Raw genomic sequence first — 27118 nt, forward strand, 5'->3', positions numbered from 1 at the left:
TGAGCATATCTTTCCTCCCATTGATAAACTATTTTAACATTTTCTATACTAGTAGTTGGAATCTGAGATCTAATTGATGGATGGACTGAAATATTGGACACAGGAGGAAAATGGATTCTGTCTGTATTGATTTCATGAAGGAAATCGATAAAGTTTAATTGAGAAGACGAGTTACAGCATGAATAGTATTATCATTAAATGGACTCGAAGCAACTGGAAATAAACCGAATCTGTAAATGAATCAACATCATCAACACATGAGGACAATTTCGGCATCCTTCAGGGAAGTGTGCTCGGGCCGATGCCATTTGCTCTTTATATCAATGCCATCGAATACCTCTTTGCAGCTGACACCGTATATCCTATCGTTACAGTGATCTAAACGCATTTCAAAAGTGGTCAGATACTTGACTTTTGAAATTCCAACCAATATAAGTGCTAATTGTTTACCATTACAAACCATAAGGCAAAATCAGATATCATCCAGCATGAATATCTATATAACAACAAAGGTGACACTGTAGCATTATGACAATTTGAAGGAGAGAAGGATATTGGAGTGCTAGTGGATGTAATTATATGTAAATTCAACATTATGGGGCTCATAAGGTAAATTACATATATTTGCATGAGAAAAGTTTTAAATCTCTATTCCAAGACCACATCTTGAATATACTGCTGTGGTATGATCACCATATAGATCGGGTAATATAGAGGGCATCGAGACATTTCTTATGAGAGCCATTAAACTAGTACCATTACTTTAAAATCTGGAGTACTCAGAAGCCTCGAAAATCAAATTATCAACATTGAGATGAATCCTAAGAAAGATGTACCGGTATCAAACAATATCAGGAATATATGACAAGGAAGTAAACGAAGGAGAATATCAGGAATATATGACAAGGAAGTAAACGAAGGAGAATATCAGGAATATATGACAAGGAAGTAAACGAAGGAGAATATCAGGAATATATGACAAGGAAGTAAACGAAGGAGAATATCAGGAATATATGACAAGGAAGTAAACGAAGGAGGACACCGAAAAGACACAGTGATCAATCTCATCCACAACGAATACAAAATAAAGAATTGGGCCAACAACAATTTCAAAAATTCAATGCCACGATTTTTCTTTACAATTGTTTGTTTTATGTCACGTCGAAAATTGTCAGTCATACTGAGACGTCACCAGCTATCGGTGAAGTACCGCAGATTTAGACCTATATCTAGCGCCCAGGGCCGTGGCAGTAAGGGTTTCTTAACATGCCAACGCCAGTCGTGACACAGGGCCTCAGAGTTTTAGGTCATATCCGAAAGACCCCCGACACTCATGTCTAAATGCCAAGCGTTTGGCGAAGGACAAATCACAACCTATATTTATGTCTTAGGTTTGACGCGGTCATGGCACGAAGGGTGAGGGATTTCAACCTCACGACCCCCGTTTACAAAGTAAACGAAATAGAATCAAAGCATCAATCAGGAAATAAGTATATGCTCTATAAACACGCTGTCGAATAGAATCGATAAAAGTTTTTAAAAACATACGAGGATTGATACAGTTATAACTACAATTATCTCAAGAGTTGAGTTCCTGAAATGATGTAATTTTAGCAATCCCCTTGATGATATTAATAGTACAATATGACATCCTGTCCGGCGATGTGTACTAATCATGAAAAAGGAAATATCAATTAATAGTCTTTTCCCCACTTCCTGACTGTTAAGTTATACGTACAAGTGTCATCAATTAAGGAGCCTATGTTGTAGAAGGGTTTGTTAGGAATGCTTCCATCTTTTAGACATGATTTTAAAACAGGATAACTCATTTCTAACGTCGGGAAAACTAAAAACATCTTTTTTTTTCTATTCATAAAACTAAACAACTATATCCATTAATCCTTATTAAGCACCCTTGATAAAAAAAATATATTTATTACTAACACAAAATAAAAGAAACCATTACAAATTTGTGATTTTTAAAAAATATTCAGCATTTCACTAGTATATGTAACATTATTCTGGAAAAATATTTGTGCATGCATATATGTAAACATACACAATGCATTGTGATCTACAACTCTTCCTCTATCGTATACTTATTCAAGCAGCCCAAATTCAAATGTTTACACATATATCCTGTTTAGTATTACTTCCCTTGCTAGTTAAAAGAAAGCAGCAACAAAAGACGGTTGACCCTTTTTGAACTTCCAGAAGTTCTAACAATCATACTTTGATGATATGATAAAATAGCTGTAAAAAGAAATTGCATAAACCAACAATGAACATTACATTTGATTAAAATAACATTTATGTACACTATGTAAAACTTGTACGGTACCAATTTCGAAGCATCAGATGCACATTTCGACAAATAATGTCTCTTCAATGATGCTCAAGCCGAAATTTTGGAAATTCGAAATAACAATAAACTTGTAAGAGCTAAAAGGAAAACTAGAGTGCCAAAAACTGGAGCCAAATAGCCAACTATCCGACACCCTGGGCATCTTCGTATTGTCTGTGGTAGGGACGGATGTGCCACTGAGATTCTCATTTTACACCAATATTTTTATATGTTTTAAATCCTAGGTTGGTCCCAATCTAATTGTGTTTTCTTTATAGGAATTAAGCACTGTTATTTCACTGTTGTTTATCCAGCTCTCTATTTTACATTCCTTAAAGGAGTTATTAGAATGATCACTGTTCGTTATCTTCACCTTGCATTCATCTTTTAAAACGTGCTGTGTATTCCAGTGGCACACTCCTGTCAGCGTGCGTCCACCCCTGCATCACACGGATTCATCGTCATATACAAGTACAATTACATATATGTATGCAACATATTATCGTATCCCTTTCTCTCTGTTTCATCAATACAGTTTTATTTCCAATTTGCATTTAATGTGTAATACACGTAGCCTTTAATGCTACGCTGTCACATTCGGATATTGCTTATCCCGTGGAGATCCGGATTAGAATAGGTCATCAGTAGCCCTTGCTTGTCGTAAGTGGCGACTAAATGGGGCGGTTCTTCGGAAGAGACCGCCTAAACAGGTCCTTTAACACAGCAGGTGTGGCACGATAAAGATATCTCCCTGTTAAAAGGTCGTCAGCGCTGAGCATAGGCCTAAATTTTACATTCCTTCACAGATAATGGTGGCGTCTCCATATAACTGAAAGATTCTCGAGAGGGACGTTACACAGTATACAAACAACCAACCAATCGGAATTGGGTAATATATAAGACCTGGAAATGATCTGAAAAGAATTTACTGGAATTTGCATCATTTGCTTTCTCGCTATAAAGGGAACTATCATATTTTCTGAGAATCTAAAATGTGCATTCAGAAAAAAAAGGAATTTACAATACTTCTATTTTACCATCAAAGAACACCAGAAATGACGTCACAGAAGCTTCGCTAATCTCAGTGCATGATGTGGGACTACATTCAATTCTATGGTCGTTATAACGATCTAGTTCGTCAATACAACCTCGCATTGGGTCAAATGTTGTCTGACGTGTTTCATACCGATTGTTAAGCCGTTCTTGGCACACTGATTTTGACTGCGGATAACTCCGTTTACCTGATCAGGATATAGAGCTCACGGCGGGTGTGACCTGTCAACAGGGGATGCTTACTCCTCCTAGGCACTTGATCCCACCTCTGGTGTGTCCAGGGGTTCGTGTTTGCCCAACTATCTATTTTGTATTACTTATAGGAGTTATGAAATTGATCACTGTTCCTTATCTTCACCTTGCATTCATTGGTTTCTCGCGAAAGCGTACCAAACATGTTCTCCATATTTTTATACTATTCCCTAATTGCACAAGGTGTACAGTATGAGACGAATGAAACAATTCTCGAGAGGGGCGTTAAACAATATACAATCAATCTTTCACGAATCTTTCATGAATTTAAGTCTTTGCATATATGAGAGGGGTTCTTCGTTAGAAGTGTCGTAGAGATGTGTTACGGTTCCCTAATTATTCCCGTTACCATGGATAACTATTTCTGTGGAAATACACAGTACGAGTTAAATAATACTCCCTGCAACATACTGGACTAGAAAACGACAAATAATATGATTTATTAATTGTATATTGTATATTTTATTTCATCACTTGATATATTTATCATCTTCATCTTTGGGACGAGGGAGAAAACCCCCGAACGGCAACAAAACGTATGCTACGTTGAATATTCACAAAGTATCTATTGCATCTGGTGAATATTTTATCTATTTATCAATTCAATTCCCATGTGTCTTACCAATGGTTTATGTTCTTTAGGTTTCAGATAAGCGACAGAATTCCTCGACTAGGTCACCAAGATGATAAGTTTTGTAAGTACATGTATGTCAAATAACGCTCGATAATACACATAAATTACTTTTAAAGACCGTTTTTAAGATTAATGTTTGCAAAGGAGAAACGATTTCTACTTCTGTGTGTATTTTATAGGTCCAATGTCTCATCCTGATCCTTGTTCGGGTATACCTCATAACAAGTACACGTGCTGGCTCCTGTCCACTTCCTTCGCCATGCGAGTGTGACAAAGATTACAAAATAGTGTACTGTCGGGATAAAAACCTTACATCTGTCCCTGCCGTTACTAACGCTGATGGACTTTGGACATTTTATCTGGGTGCCAATAAGATCCGACATATTCCATCACAAAGTTTCGCCGGAGTGACACTTCAGATGTTGATACTGGACAGTAATGCAATCTACAGCATTGACGATGACGCTTTCGCTGGGAGTGAAAATAGTCTGATTGTGCTTCACCTACATTATAATAGATTGACGGAATTACCAACAGCTGTTGGTAGTTTGAAGAAACTTATGGGTATACAACTACAGGGAAACCCGATGTCGGATTTCAGAAAAGAAGTGCTGAAGAATGTTTCATCTTCCTTGCAGTTCATAAGCATGGGATCAGATGCAATGAATGAATGGCCCGACAGCATCAAATATCTACCCAATTTGATTTCAATCGACTTATATGATGTTACATTTCCAACTATTCCTGACAACGCATTCCAACTCTTCAGGGAGAATATGTCTTTCCTCAGTTTTCATAATACAAGTTTGAATACTTTACCATCGTTCGATGGTCTGAATTCGTTAGGGGATTTGGTTTTTCAGGGTAACAAAAACCTCACTGCAAATGCCATATCAAACGCAGCATCAAATGGACTGCCAAATTTAATGCATGCGACTTTCCAAGATAACAACCTTGAAACACTTCCAGATATATTCAGAAAATCTTCAAAACTTGGTGCGCTGACAGTTTATTCCGAACCGATGGAGTACATACGTGATGAGGTATTTCCACCCAATATTTTCGCGGGATTCATGTACCTGTTTCTCAATAACACAAAACTTGATCATGTTCCTCCCTGTGTGTCATCGCTATCAAGCATAACTCGGCTACAAATTACCAACAGTCAAATCACAGAAATCTCAGGTGAAGACTTCGCTGGGATGTCGAAACTAACATCGTTGTATCTCTCACGGAATCCGATTACTCAGGTTTCCAAAGACGCTTTTATGGCCATAAACCAACTAGGAGACATTCGACTGGACAACACAAATCTAACCACTATACCGACGGCCATCCAAAACATAAAATCCCTTCAAGATGTTGACTTCTCCGATTCTCCGATACAATGTACCTGCGAAAGCATTGGCTGGATTAAGCATTGGAAAACATATCCGGAAAATCTTGATCTGTTTGGTGACTGTGCAAATATTAGAATGAATATAATGGCATACGTTCATAAAGAGGTTCCAAAATGCCCTAACTAAGGGTTCATAATCCGCTACATTCGAATTCAGCTATTTACTACACTGTGAGTTTATAATAATCTAAAAGTGTGAAAAAGAAACAGATCTACATTAAACTGAACTTTTTATTGAACATGTCATGCCGAGTCGGAAAACATCCAATAGATACATCACGAGTCCATTCGCCAGTTGCACTGTACGTGAATTGTCTGGTGGAATCTCACGCTTTTCTGTCAATCGTCTGAAATGGTCATTAAATCTAACAATTAGTTTTAACAGTGGTTAACGTAGTGTTGATATGTTCTTGTTTCATATTCCAATGTTATTCATAATGTTACTGCCCATTTCTAATCGGTTATACTTATGTTACCTGTTGCTTTTGTATGTTTAATACAGACATTAAATAAATACAGTATTACTTGTTTTACTTACTTACCACTCAAGAGGAGACACTTACCCCCCATGACACCTGATCCCATCTTGTGCTTCATGAGGATCACATTAGCCCATCTGTCCATTTTGTATTCTTTATAGGATATATGAGAATGATCACTGCTCTTTATCTTTACATTTTTCATCGACACAGTACATGATATGGTATGGAATAAATGGATATTTGATAGGCCATTTAGCATGCATTTAAAATGCAGTGGATATTTACAATGTTTAGTTGATCCTAAGTTTAATTATCATGCAGCCATTTCATAGTTTTGTATTAACTTAACGCCACTTCATGAATTCGAATGTCGAACAGAAAATGAAGGAATACTAGTATATCGTTAAAAACACGTTGTATATGTTTATCATGAAAATACAAAGTAAATTCAAAATATTTAAATACGTGTTGCGTTTATCTTCTAAATTGAACCAGATTATGAAGCAGTAGTAGACCCCAAGTTTACCCAAAGAAAACAAAATAGTTAAACCACATTGTTTTATGTTCTGCATGATTGATCGTTATGTAAACTTAAATATGCCATACTATTGTGTATCGGTCGTATCATCTTCGAGATAAGCGACGAAATCATCATAAAATAGGCCACCATGCGAATCTGCCTCGCAAGTATGTAATATAACACCATATTATTACAAAGACTTTCGAAAAACTCATTTCTGATAGTTTCCCATCATGTTTTCTGTCTGCAGCAGTTACAAGTACTTTATCGTTTTTACTATTTACATTTGATTCGTGAAGAATTGAAACGCAATGTGGTATTTTTTACTTACTTTGGATGTAGGTCACCTCTCGATATTGTTATCATGAGTGTAATATGTAGAAATCAAATACATTTCAGAGGTGCAGTGTCTTGTTTTGTTTCTGGTTCGAACATCGGTTATTCCCTGTGTAGCAGCCGAAATATGTCCGCTTCCCCCGCCATGTGAGTGTGACAGAGAGGAAACAATCGTGTACTGCCGGAACAAGAACTTAACTACCATTCCGCCTGTCACTAAAGCTGATGGATTATGGTCATTTCATCTTGGTGCCAATAAGATCAAATATATTCCATCTAAATGGTTCTCGGGAGTGAAGCTTCAAATGTTGTTTATTGACAGTAACGAAATTGACAGCATTGATGACGATGCATTTACCGGAAGTGAGGATAGCTTGAATGTCCTTCAGTTGCATGATAACTCACTGAGGGAATTACCAACAGCTGTAGGGAATTTGAGAAAACTGTTGGGTATCACTCTACAGGGAAATCCTCTGCCAGATTTCAGGAAAGATGTGCTGCAAAATATATCATCGTCTTTGCGGTATATAAGTATGGGATCCGATGTAATGCCGAAATGGCCTGACAGCCTGAACTATCTCTGCAATTTGATTTCAATCAATCTCTACGACGTTGCTTTTCCAAATATTCCTGACGCCGGATTCCACGCGTTTAGAAAAAACTTGACTTCCTTAAGCCTTTATAATACAGGATTAACTGCTCTACCGTCATTGGATGATCTAGATTCTTTAAGAAATTTAATTTTTCAAGGTAACAAAAACCTGACTGCAAATGCCATATCAAACACGGTAAAAAGCGGTCTGCCAAACCTAATGGGTGTGACGTTTCAAGACAATAATCTGAAAACACTCCCAAATATCTTCATGAAATCTCCGAAACTCAGTGTTTTGAATGTTTACTCAGAACCCATGGAGTATTTACGTGATGAGACCTTCCCACCTAATGCATTCATGACCCTATCTTTCAACAATACAAAGTTCGCCAGTGTGCCATTTTGTGTGTCGTCGCTCTCACATGTCACTAGCTTACAAATGGCCTACAACAGAATCACAGAAATCTCAAGTGAAGACTTCCGTGGTATGACGAAGCTTTCATCGTTGGATCTGTCTGGAAATCCAATTACCCGAGTGTCTAAAGACGCCTTCATGGCCATGAATGATATTACATATGTTCGCTTGGACTACACGAATCTAACCACCATACCATCTGCGATCACGAACATTAATGCTCTTCAAGTGGTTGAATTTTCCCACTCTCCAATCCTATGTACGTGTGAAAGCATTGGATGGATTAAGCATTGGAAAACAATACCGGCAAATCTACAACTAATTGGTTATTGTACAAACATTGAAATGAATTTAATGGCGTACATTCATAAGGAGGTTCCAAAATGCCTTAACTAGATGTCATTGAATGTTTCGTCCGAAGAGATTCTTTTACACAGTGTTATCAAAATGACATTAAAATAGTCAAAGTCCGTTAAACAATGTATACTTTTTGTTCACCACTGAGTCGAATTAAACCTATGCATACCACCGGCGAAATGTAAAATTCAAAAATCAGATAGGTCCAGTTCCAGAAATGCAATATACAATGTAATTCTGCAGAGTCTGTTTTGATAAAAATAAATATACGGTGGTCTCTTTAAACAAACGTACAATTCTAGAAAATTCTAAGAAAATAACAAAACACAAAATAAGTTATTACTGAAAGATCTGAAGCATTCTGGAAAATAGCATTTCGAAAATATAAATATATATATTAAAATTTATTTCTTCTAGAAATTCAAATGACATGATCATGATATAGGTGTGTGGCCGATCGACAGAGGATGCTTACTCCTCCTAGGCACCTGATCCCACCCCTGGTATATCCAGTGTTCCGTGTTTGTCCAACTCTCTATTATGTATTGCTTATAGGAATTAGAAGATTCATCACTGTTCGTTATCTTCAACTTTCATGTGTCAATAAGAGTAATTAAATGAAATGAATAATAGTATAACTACATACTATTATATTTCATTAAAGGAAGTTTTAAATCGATAAATCATTTTATAATGTTATATATGTACATAGGGAGATTACTCACACTAAAAACAAGTAAACATCGCATGTATAACACAGACAAAGAGTTATCGGACATAGAAATACTATGCATCTAGGGAAATTCTGTTTACAATCAGTGGAAGTACACTGCACCTCTTTAGTAATGCCCACCTGTCTCTCATGACTTTAAGACTGATCCCACCTCTGGTAAGGCCAGGGGTCCATGTTTGCCTAACTATCTATTTTGTATTGCTTATAGGAGTTATGAGATTGATCACTGTTCGTTATCTTCACCTTTATAGGAGTTATGAGATTGATCACTGTTCGTTATCTTCACCTTTATAGGAGTTATGAAATTGATCACTGTTCGTTATCTTCACCTTTATAGGAGTTATGAGATTGGTCACTGTTCGTTATCTTCACCTTTATAGGAGTTATGAGATTGATCACTGTTCGTTATCTTCACCTTTATAGGAGTTATGAGAGTGATCACTGTTCGTTATCTTCGCCTTGCATCTGTTGATTGATCGACTGGTGTTGAACGATGTGCCCCACGCCTTCCCCTCTCCCGTAGTCTGGGGGACAGTGGGGGGGGGGGGGGCACCGAAGAGGATGTTGCTCAATTTTAGGCCTGTCCACTCTATGATGTTGTCCTCTGCCTTCCTCACCTTCTCTCTCCTTGTACCATGCCTTGCAGGATTGTCGTTTGCGGTGGGTTTTTTTTTTTTATTTCTACTGTGATCAATAGGTCTTTATAGAGCCCGTTATCTTGTATGATCCTGTTCCTGAATTCTTCATTTGTGATGTGATTTTTGTAGGATATGCAGAGAAGTCTGCGAAAGCATGTCTCATCTCGAAGGCCTTTATCCTCTTAGTGTCTGATGTTAGGGTTCGTGATCTACAGGCGTACAAGAATATGGGTATGACCAAGGAGCGCATCAGGATCTTTGTGATGAGTGTAACGTTCCTGTCCTTCCAGATGGCCTCGAGTTTGGTGGTTTGGACGATTCCGGCGAGTATGTCAGGTTTGGCCCCTTCGTCGCTGACAATGGCTCCGAGATATTTGAAGTGGTTGACAGTGGCCCGCCTCTCATCGCTTACTCTGATGTCAGTGCTGATGCCTTTGGTGTTGTTTGTCATCAATTTGGTCTTTTCTTCACTGATCTGCATCCCGTAGAGTGTACATGTTTTTTCCAGGCGTTCTACAGAAAAGGCCAAGTGTTCGTGAGCTAAATAAAGCATTAGTTGTTGTTTCTTGTGGCGATCTTAACACATGTACGTGAGCCTAATTTTTGTATGTTACGTGCAATTGTGAGGTCATTTAGGTCACTCAAAGTCAATGAATGTACCAGAGGTTAACTATGTCCCAAAGTCTGATAGAGATTGTGGAGGAATGTACCAAAGTTAACTATGTCCTGTAGTCTGATAGAGATTGTGGAGGAATGTATCAGATGTTTACTGTGTTCCGTAGTCTGATAGAGATTGTGGAGAAATGTACCAGAGTTAACTGTGTTCCGTAGTCTGATAGAGATTGTGGAGGAATGTACCAGAGTTAACAATGTTCTGTAGTCTGATAGAGATTGTGGAGGAATGTACCAGAGTTAACTGTGTTCCGTAGTCTGATAGAGATTGTGGAGGAATGTACTAGAGGTTAACAATGTTCTGTAGTCTGATAGAGATTTTGGAGGAATGTACCAGAGTTAACTATGTCCCGTAGTCTGAAAGAGATTGTGGAGGAATGTACCAGAGTTAACTATGTCCCGTAGTCTGAAAGAGATTGTGGAGGAATGTACCAGAGTTAACTATGTTCTGTAGTCTGATAGAGATTGTGGAGGAATGTACCAAAGTTAACTGTGTTCCGTAATCTGATAGAGATTGTGGAGGAATGTACCAGAGTTAACTATGTTCTGTAGTCTGATAGAGATTGTGGAGGAATGTACCAGAGTAAACTATGTTCCGTAGTCTGATAGAGATTGTGGAGGAATGTACCAGAGGTTAACTGTGTTCTATAGTCTGACAGAGATTGTGGAGGAATGTACTAGAGGTTAACAATGTTCCGTAGTCTGATAGAGATTGTGGAGGAATGTACTAGAGTTAACTGTGTCCCGTAGTCTGATAGAGATTGTGGAGGAATGTACCAGAGTTAACTATGTCCCGTAGTCTGAAAGAGATTGTGGAGGAATGTACTAGAGTTAACTGTGTCCCGTAGTCTGATAGAGATTGTGGAGGAATGTACCAGAGTTAACTGTGTTCTGTAGTCTGATAGAGATTCTGGAAGAACACCCTCATGAGTTTCCCATGATATATTTTGGCTGTCCATTCGCACACATCCATGCCTATTTTCTCTCCGGATGTTTCACTAACTACGACGAATCCAGTGATTTAGTAAAACAGATATGTCCCCCCCCCCCTCACTCACCTGTTGCCTCTTAACACCCAACCATAACACAGTATGAATTACTTGTTCTGGACATTTCTTGATTTCTACGTGTACGTGAATCTGGAATGACATCCTTAGATATTATGACCTTGGTCTGATACGAGAATAGTCCTTATTGTACGAATATTCGACTCGCGAAAGGTATATTAATGTTAAACGTTCAAAGACAAAATAAATCAAATACGATGTCCAGAAGGTATTGCATGCTGAATAACAAGAAATACGACTGCGAACACAAAGATGGTTGTTGGTATGAGTAGGTAATTTGATTTCTTTGAGTTGTCAATTCAGAAATATTCACGCTATTTAATAAGTTACACCTGAACAGACCTTGATTGTGTGCTTTTCATTGGAATTAAAATTGGTCTTTGCAACACTTTGATATCATGCTGAAATTGGCTTGTTATCACGTGACTCAGTTGGGTACCAATAGTCAACCAAATCCAGGGTTGTTTTTTTATTTTGAAGTTGTCGATCAAGTACATGGAACTTGTAATGTCTGGTTTTGTAAGTCTTGTGGACATATATTATTCCAAAACATATCACTGTTTCTCACTGCGAGACTTTGTAAAACGCTGTTGACAAAATCTATAATATGTACATATATCAATTTTGGCTCTTTCCTCGGCGAATTGTAAATCCGCATTCTCCATTGGCAGTTTTTTGTCAGTGAAAGAAGTTAGCTGGTAAACCGTCCGCTGAAGTCATCATTGCGTTTGCGGATAGCCAGGATTGTGGCATGAAAAAATTATTTGTCAATAAGGTTTCCTCATTCTTGGTGAAATCGTAGTAAAGGAGACGCTCAATATAGATATATGTCTAAAGCATGTGAGGGTTCTTGTCATTGTAGAGAGTTATGGGCCTGTAAAAAATGAATAACAATTTATCATTGTTCTATCAAGCTTTCTCTTAAATTCACACAGACTATGGGAAATGAATACCCTTTCAATATTTTTCCCCAGTACATGTGTATCTATTCTGATTCTGACAAAAACATAATCTATAATACAGGAAAATTTACCCTCTAAAACTCCGTGAATCTATATTGTTACAGACACATCCAATTTCTACGGGGGAAAATGTGTATGACTATTTTTTTCTTCAAAATACATATAAAACCTATTTTCAGGGATTTCACATGGAATACTCAAGCTTACCTCAGTGTTTATCTGCGGTGATATTTATGGAGCGCCAAATCAACATTTATAAGCTCAAATAATTAAAGATATATTTCATTATTTGAAGATATCGTCAATTCAATTATTGCGCGCAATTGATGAGAGCAATCATTGATTTTAAGCACGCATTAGTTCAATTATTTCTCTCATCAATTCAATTAATGCGCACATTAATGTGGTAGTATTATTGCTTGTAATATCTAATTTGGCGCTCGATATAAATAATTTGAAGATCTTTTTAATTCAATTGATGATATATTTTTAAAAATCATTTACAACGCTTTTATATACAGAATTTTTGCGCGCATCAATTCTTTTAAAGAAGGCAATTATTCTAATCCTTTAATTGCAGACATGTTGAATTGAAGATGTCTCTAATTATAATTTAAGGTAGCTATTGATAGCTAGCCCCAAAAAAACCGCTCATTGAATTTTTTTCAATTTTATTTATTATAACATTTTGACTTTATCCTAAAACATATCAAAAAATCAACAAAAGTAATCAGGTTAATTTTCGAGGAAAGCGAGATTGAAATCCCCTCTTTTGCAGCCCCAAAAGGCAAAAAATGCCAAAATTGAGCAAATTAACACAAAAGCCAATAAAATTTTTATTGACACCAGAAATATTGTTTGTCATATATAGTTATGTAAATTAAACACAAACAGATAAAAAATCAGCATGGATTAGAAATTCAAAATGCATCTAAGGAAAACATTGGCATGATTCGACTTGGCAATTGGCCAAATTTACCCTAAATATGGCGTTTCTCAAATACTATCAGGCATACATTTTCTGACAACAACAAAATTCTGCTCATAAAATTTCTGATTTTATTTCATTTTTACAATAAGTCAAGTAGTATCTAAAATATTGAATAGAAAAAAATATACCAAATGAGGTTTAATCTGAAACTATGTCAGATTTTGTAACCCTACCCCCTCCCTTCTAGAAATGAAGTTTGAGAGATACAGTCAGCAGAGATAAACTATTGACCTTAAATGATTAAGCATTCCCAAATTACCATATTGAGCATTCAAACTCACAATACTAGAAGTTTCTATGAGCCATTAAAGAATGATATATAGTGTGTGCTATTGCAGTTGACCTTTCCGCACTCACAATGATTGCCTAAATATTTAGTTATTTTTCATACAATTTCTTGTAATAACTGGACCAAACCTATTACCTATACATATTTTTTGATAGAAATTTATATCACTATACAGTATAATACACCAAATATGTTTAAATAACCATTTCATATTTCAATAAATAATTAATATCAATGGAAAGAGACCCATGGACTGCCCATGGATCACTACATGTAAGTACATCTGAGTCATCTTGCCCTCACAGATAGGTGTTTCTCACATAATCACCAGTGTGATATTGACTTTACCCATGTGAGATTTTTCTGTCTCACACTGTTGCGACGTCATTTGATTGTGACGTCATATATTTTCTATGATTTACGTTACACGGTGAAGATTTACGTTACACGGTGAAGTAAAAATATTTTGCATTGTTATCTTTGAATTTTAATTTATATAGCTTTCTGGCGGACAACCTTGGGTTTTTTAGTTTACACTTACAGTGTAAACCATTTTCGGGTATGCTCTTTCTGCCTATCTAATTAGTTTTTGCATCAAAGTTCAAATGAGGATTTTGATAATTTAGAATTTTCTCAAAGCTCCTAAATTTATACACTAAACTGTAGGTAAAATGTGAGAAAAATAATCCTTCATTATTTACTCGTGTGGGATAGGGAAATTCCACCTCTGGAACAAGATTCGCTGTCTAGGACTCGGCAAAGCCTCGTCCTAGACTGCGAATCTTGTCCCCTCGGTGGAATTTCCCTATCCCACACTCGTACTAATGAAGGATTCTATTAGTCTTTCATAAGTTTAAGATTTCTAATCGTAGTTTCACATGGAACCAAAAACTCACTATTGGATAACTGAGAATGCATGTACATGTATATTGCATTAACTAACTGAAGTTTTCCCCAGGTGAAGGTCTATGTTCACTGTATGTATAAGGGGGGGGGGGTCAATTAGTTCCATTATGAAACTTTTCTAAAAACTTGATATACATTAATGTATCTATGATGTATGTTTCAACTAAATTTTGAATTACAAGGAAAATTCAAACACATTGATTGAAGTTATAAAATTGATATTCTATCACGTGCACATTCTTTACTAATATATCTAAGAAAGAATAATCAACATTGAAATTTCCTTTACATCTATGCAATATTATTGTCTTTCAAAAGGCATGTACATGTAATATACGAGTACATGTACTTGTTTTCCCTTAAATTCACAATTTAGTTTAAAGTATGTTGTACAACATCCACTGCTCTGAGCTCATATAAGTGAATTAATGTTTTTCATCCAGTCCCAAATTTTGCAGTAGTTCTTTAATCTTCGGAACTTGATCAAACATTTTTAAATTTGTGGAGTTGTGGGGGTCCAGGGGATATGTCATCATCACTGTAAATGGAGTACCTGTTCAAAATATAGATAAATATATTTAAATATAGCAAAAAAGATGAATATCTGATATACTCAGAATTGTCTTTACAAATGTTTATCAAAATAAAATATAGTACCTCTCTTGCTGTTGTACTTGTTGACTTGAAATCCACTTCAACCTGCACTGGTCCTATCTAACCTTTATATTTGAAGAATTGAATTAAACATTGCGCGCATCAAATAATATCTCAGACAATTAAAGATATCTTTAAGTCAATTTGGCACTCCACAGATGGAATCAACCTTATCAGGACTTTTTATTGAGATTCTACTTTTTAAATACCAAGACCACAGGGGTTTGTTCCCGTTAAAAAAAAATTGTAAATAATAGTATATTTTAGTTCAAATATATTATTGTTTGCATTTATTTCACCAGGAGCAAAACCTTGTATATTCAGATAGAGAAGCAGTTCACTACTAGCAGGAGCTTGTTGGACCTATTCAAGAGTCAGTCGACACACATTTACAGAAATTGTGTTCGGATTTTAGCGGAGTTTATAGCTTAATATCAAAATATGCTTGGATGTTAATTAGTCCGCTTCAGTCAGTGTTACAATAACCGTGCGGGTGATAATACTTAAATACAGAGTATGAAAAAGTAATTCAACAAAATCATTCTATTTACTCTGTTTTTAAGAATACATAAAACACAAGCCACCCCCCCCCCCCCCAAATAATAATAATAATATTTTTTTTTAAAGGAAAATTAAAATTTAGGAGTAGATATGTGTCTACCCAAGTCTAACAAAGATACGCCCCTACATCTAGAATCCAAAATTTCATATTTGCATACAAAACAGCCTTCTTTCTTTCTTTTTATTTTATTATTTTTTATATATATAATATCGACCCCCCCCCCCCCAAAAAAACCCCATACAAAATGATTGACAGCCTTTATCACTCTTTCGATGGTGAAATCATACACTCCATATGAGATGTTTTAAGGAGGACTGACACATCAGTGAAAAGTGGCATATGTGTACATTGATATTTTGAAAACATTCAATTTACTTATTCATTAAAAAAATATATATATAGATTTAGTAAAAAGCAATCTAATAAAAAATAAAACTTCTAGTGGACTTGAACCCGCGATCTAGGCCTATAAATCAGCTACCCAGCTAGGCAATCAGATTTAAAAAGAATACACAAATATTGCTGGTATATATATCAAAGGGAAGCCAGTCATTGTGACACAAGCCATTAATTCTTAACGGGTTCGGGATAACTATAGGTATTTTGATTTCGTTTTGATACTTTTCAAGTACTTTACGTCTCCTGAACAAGTCAACTCAAATCCATACTTTATCTTCCTTTTTCATATGGTCATAAATAAGTAGTATTTTGTTCTTTAACCTAGGTTAAAGAAATTGTTTAATTTTTTTCTATTTCGTTTTATCAATTTTCAATCCTTCGTACGTTCAACCACTTCCGCTTCGCATACGTCATTTCAGTGAAAATTGGGTTGGCGAAACTGACGTGGCATTGGCCAAAAATCTTCATTTACGTTGCCACGGAGATACTGTGAAGAAATATTTGTCATAAAGGATAATTTCGATACTCTTACGTTCCAAAATATTTGTAAATTTTTGTGTCATTTGTCGAATTTAGACTTAGTGATCCATAATGGGTTTAACCATCTCGAGTTTGTTCAATCGTCTGTTTGGAAAGAGAGCGATGAGAATTCTTATGGGTAAGACTGGTCCATGATTTAAAGGTTATTTTAAAATTGGTATTTTGCAGTTATTTTTGATTCGTTCCTTCATTAATCAACAAACATGTGCAGTCGTACAACATTTCTTTAAAAAGAGGAGTGGGGGGGGGGGGGGGGGGGGGGTCTTTATCCATTATGTACAGTGTCTCGGAGTATAATAATTATTAGTATTGTATATCTGCAGTTATGTTTTTCTGATTCAGGATTCAGAATAATTATTTGTCCCCTACCGGTGTGTAAAACCCAAAGGGGTCTACAGGTTTCTTACCCGGCCCTGTCTGTCTGTCACTTTGTCTCCTTTGGTTATTCCATTATGCTTGCGACGATTCATTTCATACTTTCAATGTAGTTTCAAAGTGTCAAACTACAGACCAAGTACAAATTTCGTACTGCTTGACCCGTTGTGAAAGAAATTAATTTTCATATTAGTATGTTTTTATATTCATTGTGATCGTATCAGGCAACGAAATTAAAGGGAAATACGTTTGCTAAATGTGAGTTAAAAATTGAAATTGTGAGTGAAAAATCACAAGTGATCGCAATTTTCTGGATTTCCTTGGTTTATTGGCTGTGCTTTAGAGTTTACAATATTTTTGTGCATGGAAATGCTTTAGGATATTGAAAAAGTAAATGTGGATCGAATAAATAACTAAGGCCAAGGTCAGTGATGTAGAAGTACTTCATGCAAATTGCTGGCATCTCAGAGACGTCTCATTTAAATAGCAAACATGTTGATCTTGTCTGTGTTTACTCAACACTGCTCAACACATGAAAGTGTTAGTATCGCCGCTCCAGGTGGTGTCCTGCTGTAGTCTACAATCTCTACACAGAGTTATCGCTCCTTGCACTCACATATGCACAGAGGTGTATGTGAGAAGAAGGAACGACAACTCTGTGTAGAGATTGCTGTAGTCTATAGTCAAACACTTCAAGTTCGCATATTTTTTTTTTCAACTAGAATTATTTAGATGAAATTTCCAAAAATTTTGAACTTATAGTTTGAATTGGCGCTAACATTACATGTCTAACAGTCCTCAAGATTTCAAACCATGTGATGTTGTAAATAGATGGTAGATCTTAGACAGCGATGTACATCGCACAAGTGTACCCTATGACCCTCACCATGCACCAATGATACTTACATTGGTTAAGAATGTTGTCTGATAATTCATTAAATGGGAAATGAAAGAACTCTCAATCTTATTTATGTTATTGCACTTTTTAAAAGATTTTCCCAATATTTTGATATAGAGACATGCTTGTTTACTTAAATTCCTGTAAAAAAGCAAACGATTGAAAAATACTAGTAAAAGCTCAATTTTTTGCTAGCTGGAAAATTATCCACAAGCTAAAATTTGGTACTAGTGAAAAAAGTTAATTTTGATCCCTGCCTATTCTGATTGAAGGTTGTAAAAGTAGACATCTGACGAAACTCAGTTGCTGATTGCGGAAATAATCACTTCCTTAATTAACATATCAAATCTGTTGAATAATCATGCGAGTATTTTTTTTTTATAGTCAATGAATGAAATCTGATCAGTAGGCAGTACTCAATTTACCGCATTCCTGCAATCCGACTGAAATCGGCCTTCAAACAAACCTATGTTTACCATGTGACATTTAGGGTATATGCTACATGTTTATGACTTTAATTTACATAACTAGAGTTCTGAATAAGACTATTTCATCCCTGCTAATAAGACTATTTCATCACTGCTAATAAAACTATTTCATCCCTGCTAATAAGACTATTTCATCCCTACATCCCTGCTAATAAGACTATTTCATCCCTGCTAATAAGACTATTTCATCCCTGCTAATAAGACTATTTCATCCCTGCTAAAAACTACATGTGTGAACAACAAAACATTAAACCCATTCACTCCTGGTGACACATGGTGACTTGGTACCAATATTTCAGACCACTTTTCAAGGTCAAACAACATTAAATGTACATTCTTTTGAATTCCATCTTTCGATGGAGGTTCTGGTAGGGGACATGTGTTGCGTTTGCAATACTCTCAGAATATTTGTTGATTTATATGTCGTTTTTCTATGTATATGAAATAAGATACCAGTAATTATCCATTCATAATGTATTATTGTTAATGAATCACTGGTAGTAATGACTTATCAATTAACTCTTTTCTTATGTCTCCAGTTGGGCTAGATGCTGCCGGTAAAACAACAATCTTGTACAAATTGAAGCTTGGAGAAATCGTAACAACTATTCCCACAATTGGTAAGCTTCTGATTGCTTTCTCTGAAGTGAGTTCACATATTTATAAGTTCATTTCGAGTAGTTCAGCTATTCACACATTCTCTGAAGTGAGTTCACATATTTATAAGTTCATATCGAGTAGTTCAACTGTTCACACATTTAAGCATTTTCAGTTGTAAGGGTTGAATGAATTCAATGGAATAGATACATTGAACAAAATGGATTTTATCACACAATGATGTGTAAACTTCCCATGATTTGAAATTGAAAGAATATATCATTTTTATTGCATTTCTTTACAATGAGTCCTCTGTACAGCAGCTGTTCTTCATGAGGATGCTTGATGTTGTAGGTTTTAATGTGGAGACTGTAGAATACAAGAACATCAGTTTTACAGTGTGGGATGTCGGCGGTCAAGACAAAATCCGACCTCTGTGGAGGCACTACTTCCAGAATACTCATGTAAGTAAAGACTGTATCACTGTAGCTACTAGGAGTGGGATTACATCATTGTAGCTACTAGGGATGGGATTACATCATTGTAGCTACTAGGAGTGGGATTACATCATTGTAGCTACTAGGGGTGGGATTACATCATTGTAGCTACTAGGGATGGGATTACATCATTGTAGCTACTAGGGATGGGATTGCATCATTGTAGCTACTAGGGGTGGGATTACATCATTGTAGCTACTAGGAGTGGGATTACATCATTGTATCTACTAGGAGTGGGATTACATCATTGTATCTACTAAGGGTGGGATTACATCATTGTAGCTACTAGGAGTGGGATTACATCATTGTAGCTACTAGGGGTGGGATTACATCATTGTAGCTACTAGGGATGGGATTGCATCATTGTAGCTACTAGGGGTGGGATTACATCATTGTAGCTACTAGGGATGGGATTACATCATTGTAGCTACTAGGGGTGGGATTACATCATTGTAGCTACTAGGGGTGGGATTACATCATTGTAGCTACTAGGGATGGGATTACATCATTGTATCTACTAGGGATGGGATTACATCATTGTAGCTACTAGGGATGGGATTACATCATTGTAGCTACTAGGGATGGGATTACATCATTGTAGCTACTAGGAGTGGGATTACATCATTGTAGCTACTAGGGGTGGGATTACATCATTGTAGCTACTAGGGATGGGATTACATCATTGTATCTACTAGGGGTGGGATTACATCATTGTATCTACTAGGAGTGGGATTACATCATTGTATCTACTAGAGGTGGGATTACATCATTGTAGCTACTAGGAGTGGGATTACATCATTGTATCTACTAGGAGTGGGATTACATCATTGTATCTACTAGGAGTGGGATTACATCATTGTATCTACTAGGAGTGGGATTACATCATTGTATCTACTAAGGGTGGGATTACATCATTGTAGCTACTAGGAGTGGGATTACATCATTGTAGCTACTAGGGATGGGATTACATCATTGTAGCTACTAGGGGTGGGATTACATCATTGTAGCTACTAGGGGTGGGATTACATCATTGTAGCTACTCGTGGTGGGATTGCATCATTGTAGCTACTAGGGGTGGGATTACATCATTGTAGCTACTAGGGGTGGGATTACATCATTGTAGCTACTAGGGATGGGATTACATCATTGTAGGTACTAGAGGATGGATGATGCATTGTAGCTACTAGGAGTGGGGTTACATCATTGTAGCTACTAGGGATGGGATTACATCATTGTATCTACTAGGAGTGGGGTTACATCATTGTAGCTACTAGGGATGGGATTGCATCATTGTAGCTACTAGGAGTGGGATTACATCATTGTAGCTACTAGGGGTGGGATTACATCATTGTAGCTACTAGGGATGGGATTGCATCATTGTAGCTACTAGGGGTGGGATTACATCATTGTAGCTACTAGGGATGGGATTACATCATTGTAGCTACTAGGGGTGGGATTACATCATTGTAGCTACTAGGGATGGGATTACATCATTGTATCTACTAGGGATGGGATTACATCATTGTAGCTACTAGGGATGGGATTACATCATTGTAGCTACTAGGGATGGGATTACATCATTGTAGCTACTAGGAGTGGGATTACATCATTGTAGCTACTAGGGGTGGGATTACATCATTGTAGCTACTAGGGATGGGATTACATCATTGTATCTACTAGAGGTGGGATTACATCATTGTAGCTACTAGGGGTGGGATTACATCATTGTATCTACTAGGAGTGGGGTTACATCATTGTATCTACTAGGGATGGGATTACATCATTGTATCTACTAGGGATGGGATTACATCATTGTAGCTACTAGGGATGGGATTACATCATTGTAGCTACTAGGGGTGGGATTACATCATTGTAGCTACTAGGGGTGGGATTACATCATTGTAGCTACTCGTGGTGGGATTGCATCATTGTAGCTACTAGGGGTGGGATTACATCATTGTAGCTACTAGGGGTGGGATTACATCATTGTAGCTACTAGGGATGGGATTACATCATTGTAGGTACTAGAGGATGGATGATGCATTGTAGCTACTAGGAGTGGGGTTACATCATTGTATCTACTAGGAGTGGGGTTACATCATTGTAGCTACTAGGGATGGGATTGCATCATTGTAGCTACTAGGAGTGGGATTACATCATTGTAGCTACTAGGGGTGGGATTACATCATTGTAGCTACTAGGGATGGGATTACATCATTGTATCTACTAGGGATGGGATTACATCATTGTAGCTACTAGGGATGGGATTACATCATTGTAGCTACTAGGAGTGGGATTACATCATTGTAGCTACTAGGGGTGGGATTACATCATTGTAGCTACTAGGGATGGGATTACATCATTGTATCTACTAGAGGTGGGATTACATCATTGTAGCTACTAGGGGTGGGATTACATCATTGTATCTACTAGGAGTGGGATTACATCATTGTATCTACTAGGGATGGGATTACATCATTGTATCTACTAGGGATGGGATTACATCATTGTAGCTACTAGGGATGGGATTACATCATTGTAGCTACTAGGGGTGGGATTACATCATTGTAGCTACTAGGGATGGGATTACATCATTGTAGCTACTAGGGGTGGGATTACATCATTGTAGCTACTAGGGATGGGATTACATCATTGTAGCTACTAGGAGTGGGATTACATCATTGTATCTACTAGGGGTGGGATTACATCATTGTAGCTACTAGGGATGGGATTGCATCATTGTATCTACTAGGAGTGGGATTACATCATTGTATCTACTAGGAGTGGGATTACATCATTGTAGCTACTAGGGGTGGGATTACATCATTGTAGCTACTAGGGGTGGGATTACATCATTGTAGCTACTAGGGATGGGATTACATCATTGTATCTACTAGAGGTGGGATTACATCATTGTAGCTACTAGGGATGGGATTACATCATTGTATCTACTAGAGGTGGGATTACATCATTGTATCTACTAGGGATGGGATTACATCATTGTATCTACTAGAGGTGGGATTACATCATTGTATCTACTAGGGATGGGATTACATCATTGTATCTACTAGAGGTGGGATTACATCATTGTATCTACTAGGAGTGGGATTACATCATTGTATCTACTAGGGATGGGATTACATCATTGTAGCTACTAGGGGTGGGATTACATCATTGTAGCTACTAGGGATGGGATTACATCATTGTAGCTACTAGGGGTGGGATTACATCATTGTAGCTACTAGGGATGGGATTACATCATTGTAGCTACTAGGGATGGGATTACATCATTGTAGCTACTAGGGATGGGATTACATCATTGTAGCTACTAGGGATGGGATTACATCATTGTATCTACTAGGGGTGGGATTATATCATTATAGCTACTAGGGATGGGATTACATCATTGTAGGTACTAGAGGTGGGATGATGCATTGACCTTGTGATACAATATATCTTGATACTTCAGTGTACGATACATTTACTTTTCAATATTAAAAATATTAAGTCATACTATTTTAAAGGGACTGGTTCACGATTTTCGATAAAAAAAAAAAATTATCATTTCTGATGGTAAACATTAAAAATATAACTCATTTAATATGGACAGCCAAAATTTTGACCTTCTGAATGCAAGAATAAAAGCAATATTTTAGCCTTAAATCTGTGTTATGTAAACAAAGACTCCAGTCTTTTTATGTATACAAACAAACAGGTGAAATATTGATTTTGTAATATAAAGCATCTTAATATTGCATAGTCACAAATTTTAACTTTTAGATGACACATTTACCCCAAAAATGCTTGAAATGTGAAAGATACAATAAATTTAGATCGATATCCATTTCTTTTGAAAATTTCATAAACAATAACATACCACAAACTCTGTTTACAAAACAAATAATAAACTCTCTAAAATTAGCTTCTGTTATCATGTATAACCTTGATTTTTATGTGAACTCCTTTAAACACATTAAAAATAAAAAGTGAAAATGAAAATTTTGGGGAAAATCGTGAACCAGTCCCTTTAACAAACAGAGTATTTATTTGTCTTTTTGACAAAGAATAAACAAATTATATGAAATACAATACATGTTTGCTTTGAAACAGAGAATGTTCCCAAAATCAGTGATTTATATAAATTTGTACACTGATTTCTCAATATCAGACACATGTTCATCATTTTCTACATGTGTCTATTTTCCATGCTCACACTAATGACAACAAAATATGAGGATTGGATTATTGATGTTCAGTCCACCATTTGTAATACATCTTGTGTTCTATATGTACTTTCATTTTCCAATTCCACATTTTTGATAAGTTGTTTATGTATCATATCATACTGACATTACTCTGTGTATCTTTTTGATAGGTTTGTTTATGTATCGTATCATACCGACATTACTCTTTACAACAAATATCAGGGTGCATTTTATATTGCATCGTCGCAAACTAGTGATGAAACGATTGTCACCGATGATCGATTGTTGGTCGTTTAATTAAAGCTCTATGATGCTACTACTCGATTACAAAATAAAAGTTGTCGACATCAATCACCCAAAAACAAAAAAAATCCGGAAATCATTTCAACTTTGTTCGGATTTTCTTCTCTGTATGTCAAACCGGATCAAACAACAAGAAAATAAAATGGCGGGAGTATTAACGGAAATAACAACAGCATTCAACAGTCAGATAAAGGAGTCGGACTCTGATAACTTTCAGACATTGTGATTATGAATAAATTCCATTACTTGATGCATTGAAATTCTGATCTATATACCCATGAACAAAAGGAAAGAAGAATTCATATGTTGTTTCCATATGTTTAATGATTCTGTTTTTCTATTTTAAGAAAAAAAACCCACTTCATTGACAATTGTGATTATAATCGATTATTTAATCTATTACATGTGTCTGATTGTTACTGATAATTGATTATTGTTTTTGGTCCGATTGTCCATCACTATCGCAGACCACGGCTTGTTGTTTCCATATGTTTAATGATTCTGTTTTTCTATTTTAAGAAAAAAAACCACTTCATTGACAATTGTGATTATAATCGATTATTAATCTATTACATGTGTCCGATTGTTACTGATAATTGATTATGGTTTTTGGTCCGATTGCCCATCACTATCGCAGACCACGACTTATTGTTTCATTCTATTTCACAATGTGTGTTTTGTTCCACCTGTAGGAGTTTGAACTCGTAATCGTCACCAATTTTACAGACAAGACAAATATTAGGATGTAGTTTCGTTGACGGTTTGAGACAGCAGTATGAGACTGCATGTGCTGGGTGGGGATCAATATTGCATATACTTTTTGAATTTCCTTTTTTATAAACTGTCTCACTGTTATGCCCTCTGGGCCCAAAGTTGGAATAAACTTATCTATCTATACTTTCAAAATCTGTTAAACTTTAAAGATGGGAGCTCCATCCTTATTTTGGACTGCAGATTTTATTTTGATTAATGATTGATTCGTGATATTGGATCTATATTCTATCATGGTTATCTTGAATTTCAAAGAAAGCTGTCCCCAATAAATGGATGCAAAAGATGATGAAATGTTTTTTATGGACACAGTAGACCATGACATACATCAATCAATAGATGTAGATGTACCGAGTTAGAATTTGCTTTACGTCATGAGATTTAATTGTCTTCTTGCAGGGTCTCATATTTGTTGTGGATAGCAATGACAGAGAAAGAGTAGAAGAGGCCAGAGCAGAATTAACTAAAATGGTGAGTTATTGATCAGGAAATGTCAACGAACAGTGCTTTACACGGAATCTCCTAAATACGGAATCTCCTAAATACACTGCATATTTACAATTTATTTCTTATTCAACTTCACAGTTTTTCTTTTGAAAAACAAAACTGAAATACAGCTTTTCTATATACTAGACACCCTGCGTACCAAATAATTGATTAATCTTAGAGTTTGGAAAATCGAGTATATTTCCGAACAATATACAAGTAGGATGTGTAATAAATTTTCATTGGTTTAATGCAGAACATGTGGTGTTTGTAAAACATCAACCCTCAACCATATCAATGGAAGTAGATATTGAGATGTGCTGTCTGTTGTCGTAGAAAGACACAATATGCGAGAGATCACAATAAGGTCAATGTTTGACGTTCGTACATATGTATATGTCTAGATCGTCGAGCGGTATAGCGTGCTAGTTACATGATGCTAGGAGATTTGGTTCCTCAGGTCATGAGTTCAACCCTGGGTCGGGCGGAAGTGGGTATCCAAAATAAAGTGAAATTTTCTGTGCTTTATATATATATATATATAAACAATTATAGGACTTCAGTGCATGGTTTGGTTATACGGACCGTTGTCTGTAATATCAGTCTCACAAGCTCGGTCTATTTTATCCCCGTCTTGTGCCAGTATTGTTTTGTACTTGACGCAGGCCCTTATAACCACACATCAGCACACACTGCATGAAGTCCATAATTGAACTGTTGTTGTATAAAATCTAGAAATGTTTGTATTGAACTGTGGGTTTATAAAATCTAGAAATGTTTGTATTGAACTGTGGGTGTATCAAATCTATTTGTATTGAACTGTTGTTGTATAAAATCTAGGAATATTTGTATTGAACTGTTGTTGTATAAAATCTAGGAATATTTGTAGTGAACTGTTGTTGTATAAAATCTAGGAATATTTGTAGTGAACTGTTGTTGTATAAAATCTAAGAAATCAATGCTTGACACCTGGTATAGACAAGTTGCATGGTACATAAATAAGAACTGGATGATAATGAACAAAGCGGAAAGATAAATAGATCAGAATAATATTAGCCGTGTGTTGAATAAATCTGGTATATATTACTGATGTATATATTATCTATACTAGCGATATAAAATGTTCTGGATATCTCTCATTTAGAATTCCCACTGAGAAGATTACTGATGTATACATTATCTATACTAGCGATATAAAATATTCTGGATATCTCTCATTTAGAATTCCCACTGAGAAGATTACTGATGTATACATTATCTATACTAGCGATATAAAATATTCTGGATATCTCTCATTTAGAATTCCCACTGAGAAGATTACTGATGTATACATTATCTATACTAGCGATATAAAATATTCTGGATATCTCTCATTTAGAATTCCCACTGAGAAGATTACTGATGTATACATTATCTATACTAGCGATATAAAATATTCTGGATATCTCTCATTTAGAATTCCCACTGAGAAGATTACTGATGTATACATTATCTATACTAGCGATATAAAATATTCTGGATATCTCTCATTTAGAATTCCCACTGAGAAGATTACTGATGTATACATTATCTATACTAGCGATATAAAATATTCTGGATATCTCTCATTTAGAATTCCCACTGAGAAGATTACTGATGTATACATTATCTATACTAGCGATATAAAATATTCTGGATATCTCTCATTTAGAATTCCCACTG

The 27118-nt window shown here is 36.0% G+C and overlaps 3 protein-coding genes and 1 long non-coding RNA gene across 4 annotated transcripts in view; 3 read left to right on the forward strand and 1 right to left on the reverse strand.

The window, feature by feature from the left end:
* Positions 1-4291: 4291 nt before the first annotated feature.
* Positions 4292-6206, forward strand: LOC125656795 (leucine-rich repeat-containing G-protein coupled receptor 4-like). The gene is made up of 2 exons (XM_048887378.2): positions 4292-4344; positions 4463-6206. Exons 1-2 carry the CDS (start codon positions 4333-4335, stop codon positions 5807-5809), a joined length of 1359 nt encoding a protein of 452 aa, XP_048743335.2. The 5' UTR covers positions 4292-4332; the 3' UTR covers positions 5810-6206.
* Positions 5952-7168, reverse strand: LOC130047636 (uncharacterized). The gene is made up of 3 exons (XR_008796457.1): positions 7016-7168; positions 6246-6314; positions 5952-6029 (listed from the first exon to the last, which is right to left on the reverse strand). It is a non-coding gene; the product is annotated as an uncharacterized LOC130047636 (long non-coding RNA).
* On the forward strand, positions 6786-8499 carry LOC130047635 (protein PopC-like). Its single transcript, XM_056143013.1, has 2 exons — positions 6786-6851; positions 7084-8499. The coding sequence occupies exons 1-2, from the start codon at positions 6833-6835 to the stop codon at positions 8421-8423; spliced, it is 1359 nt and encodes a 452-aa protein (XP_055998988.1). The 5' UTR covers positions 6786-6832; the 3' UTR covers positions 8424-8499.
* Positions 8500-16650: 8151 nt separating this feature from the next.
* Positions 16651-27118, forward strand: part of LOC125655695 (uncharacterized) — a 46716-nt gene continuing 36248 nt past the window's right edge. Inside the window, exons 1-4 of the mRNA XM_056143014.1 lie at positions 16651-16915; positions 19098-19178; positions 19510-19619; positions 25331-25402. Of these exons, the coding sequence (XP_055998989.1) occupies positions 16849-16915; positions 19098-19178; positions 19510-19619; positions 25331-25402 (330 nt within the window). The 5' untranslated portion in view covers positions 16651-16848. The remainder of the gene's footprint in view (positions 16916-19097; positions 19179-19509; positions 19620-25330; positions 25403-27118) is intronic.

The sequence above is a fragment of the Ostrea edulis genome, chromosome 7 (assembly GCF_947568905.1).
Source record: "Ostrea edulis chromosome 7, xbOstEdul1.1, whole genome shotgun sequence".
In the NCBI taxonomy this organism is placed as follows: Eukaryota; Metazoa; Mollusca; class Bivalvia; order Ostreida; family Ostreidae; genus Ostrea; species Ostrea edulis.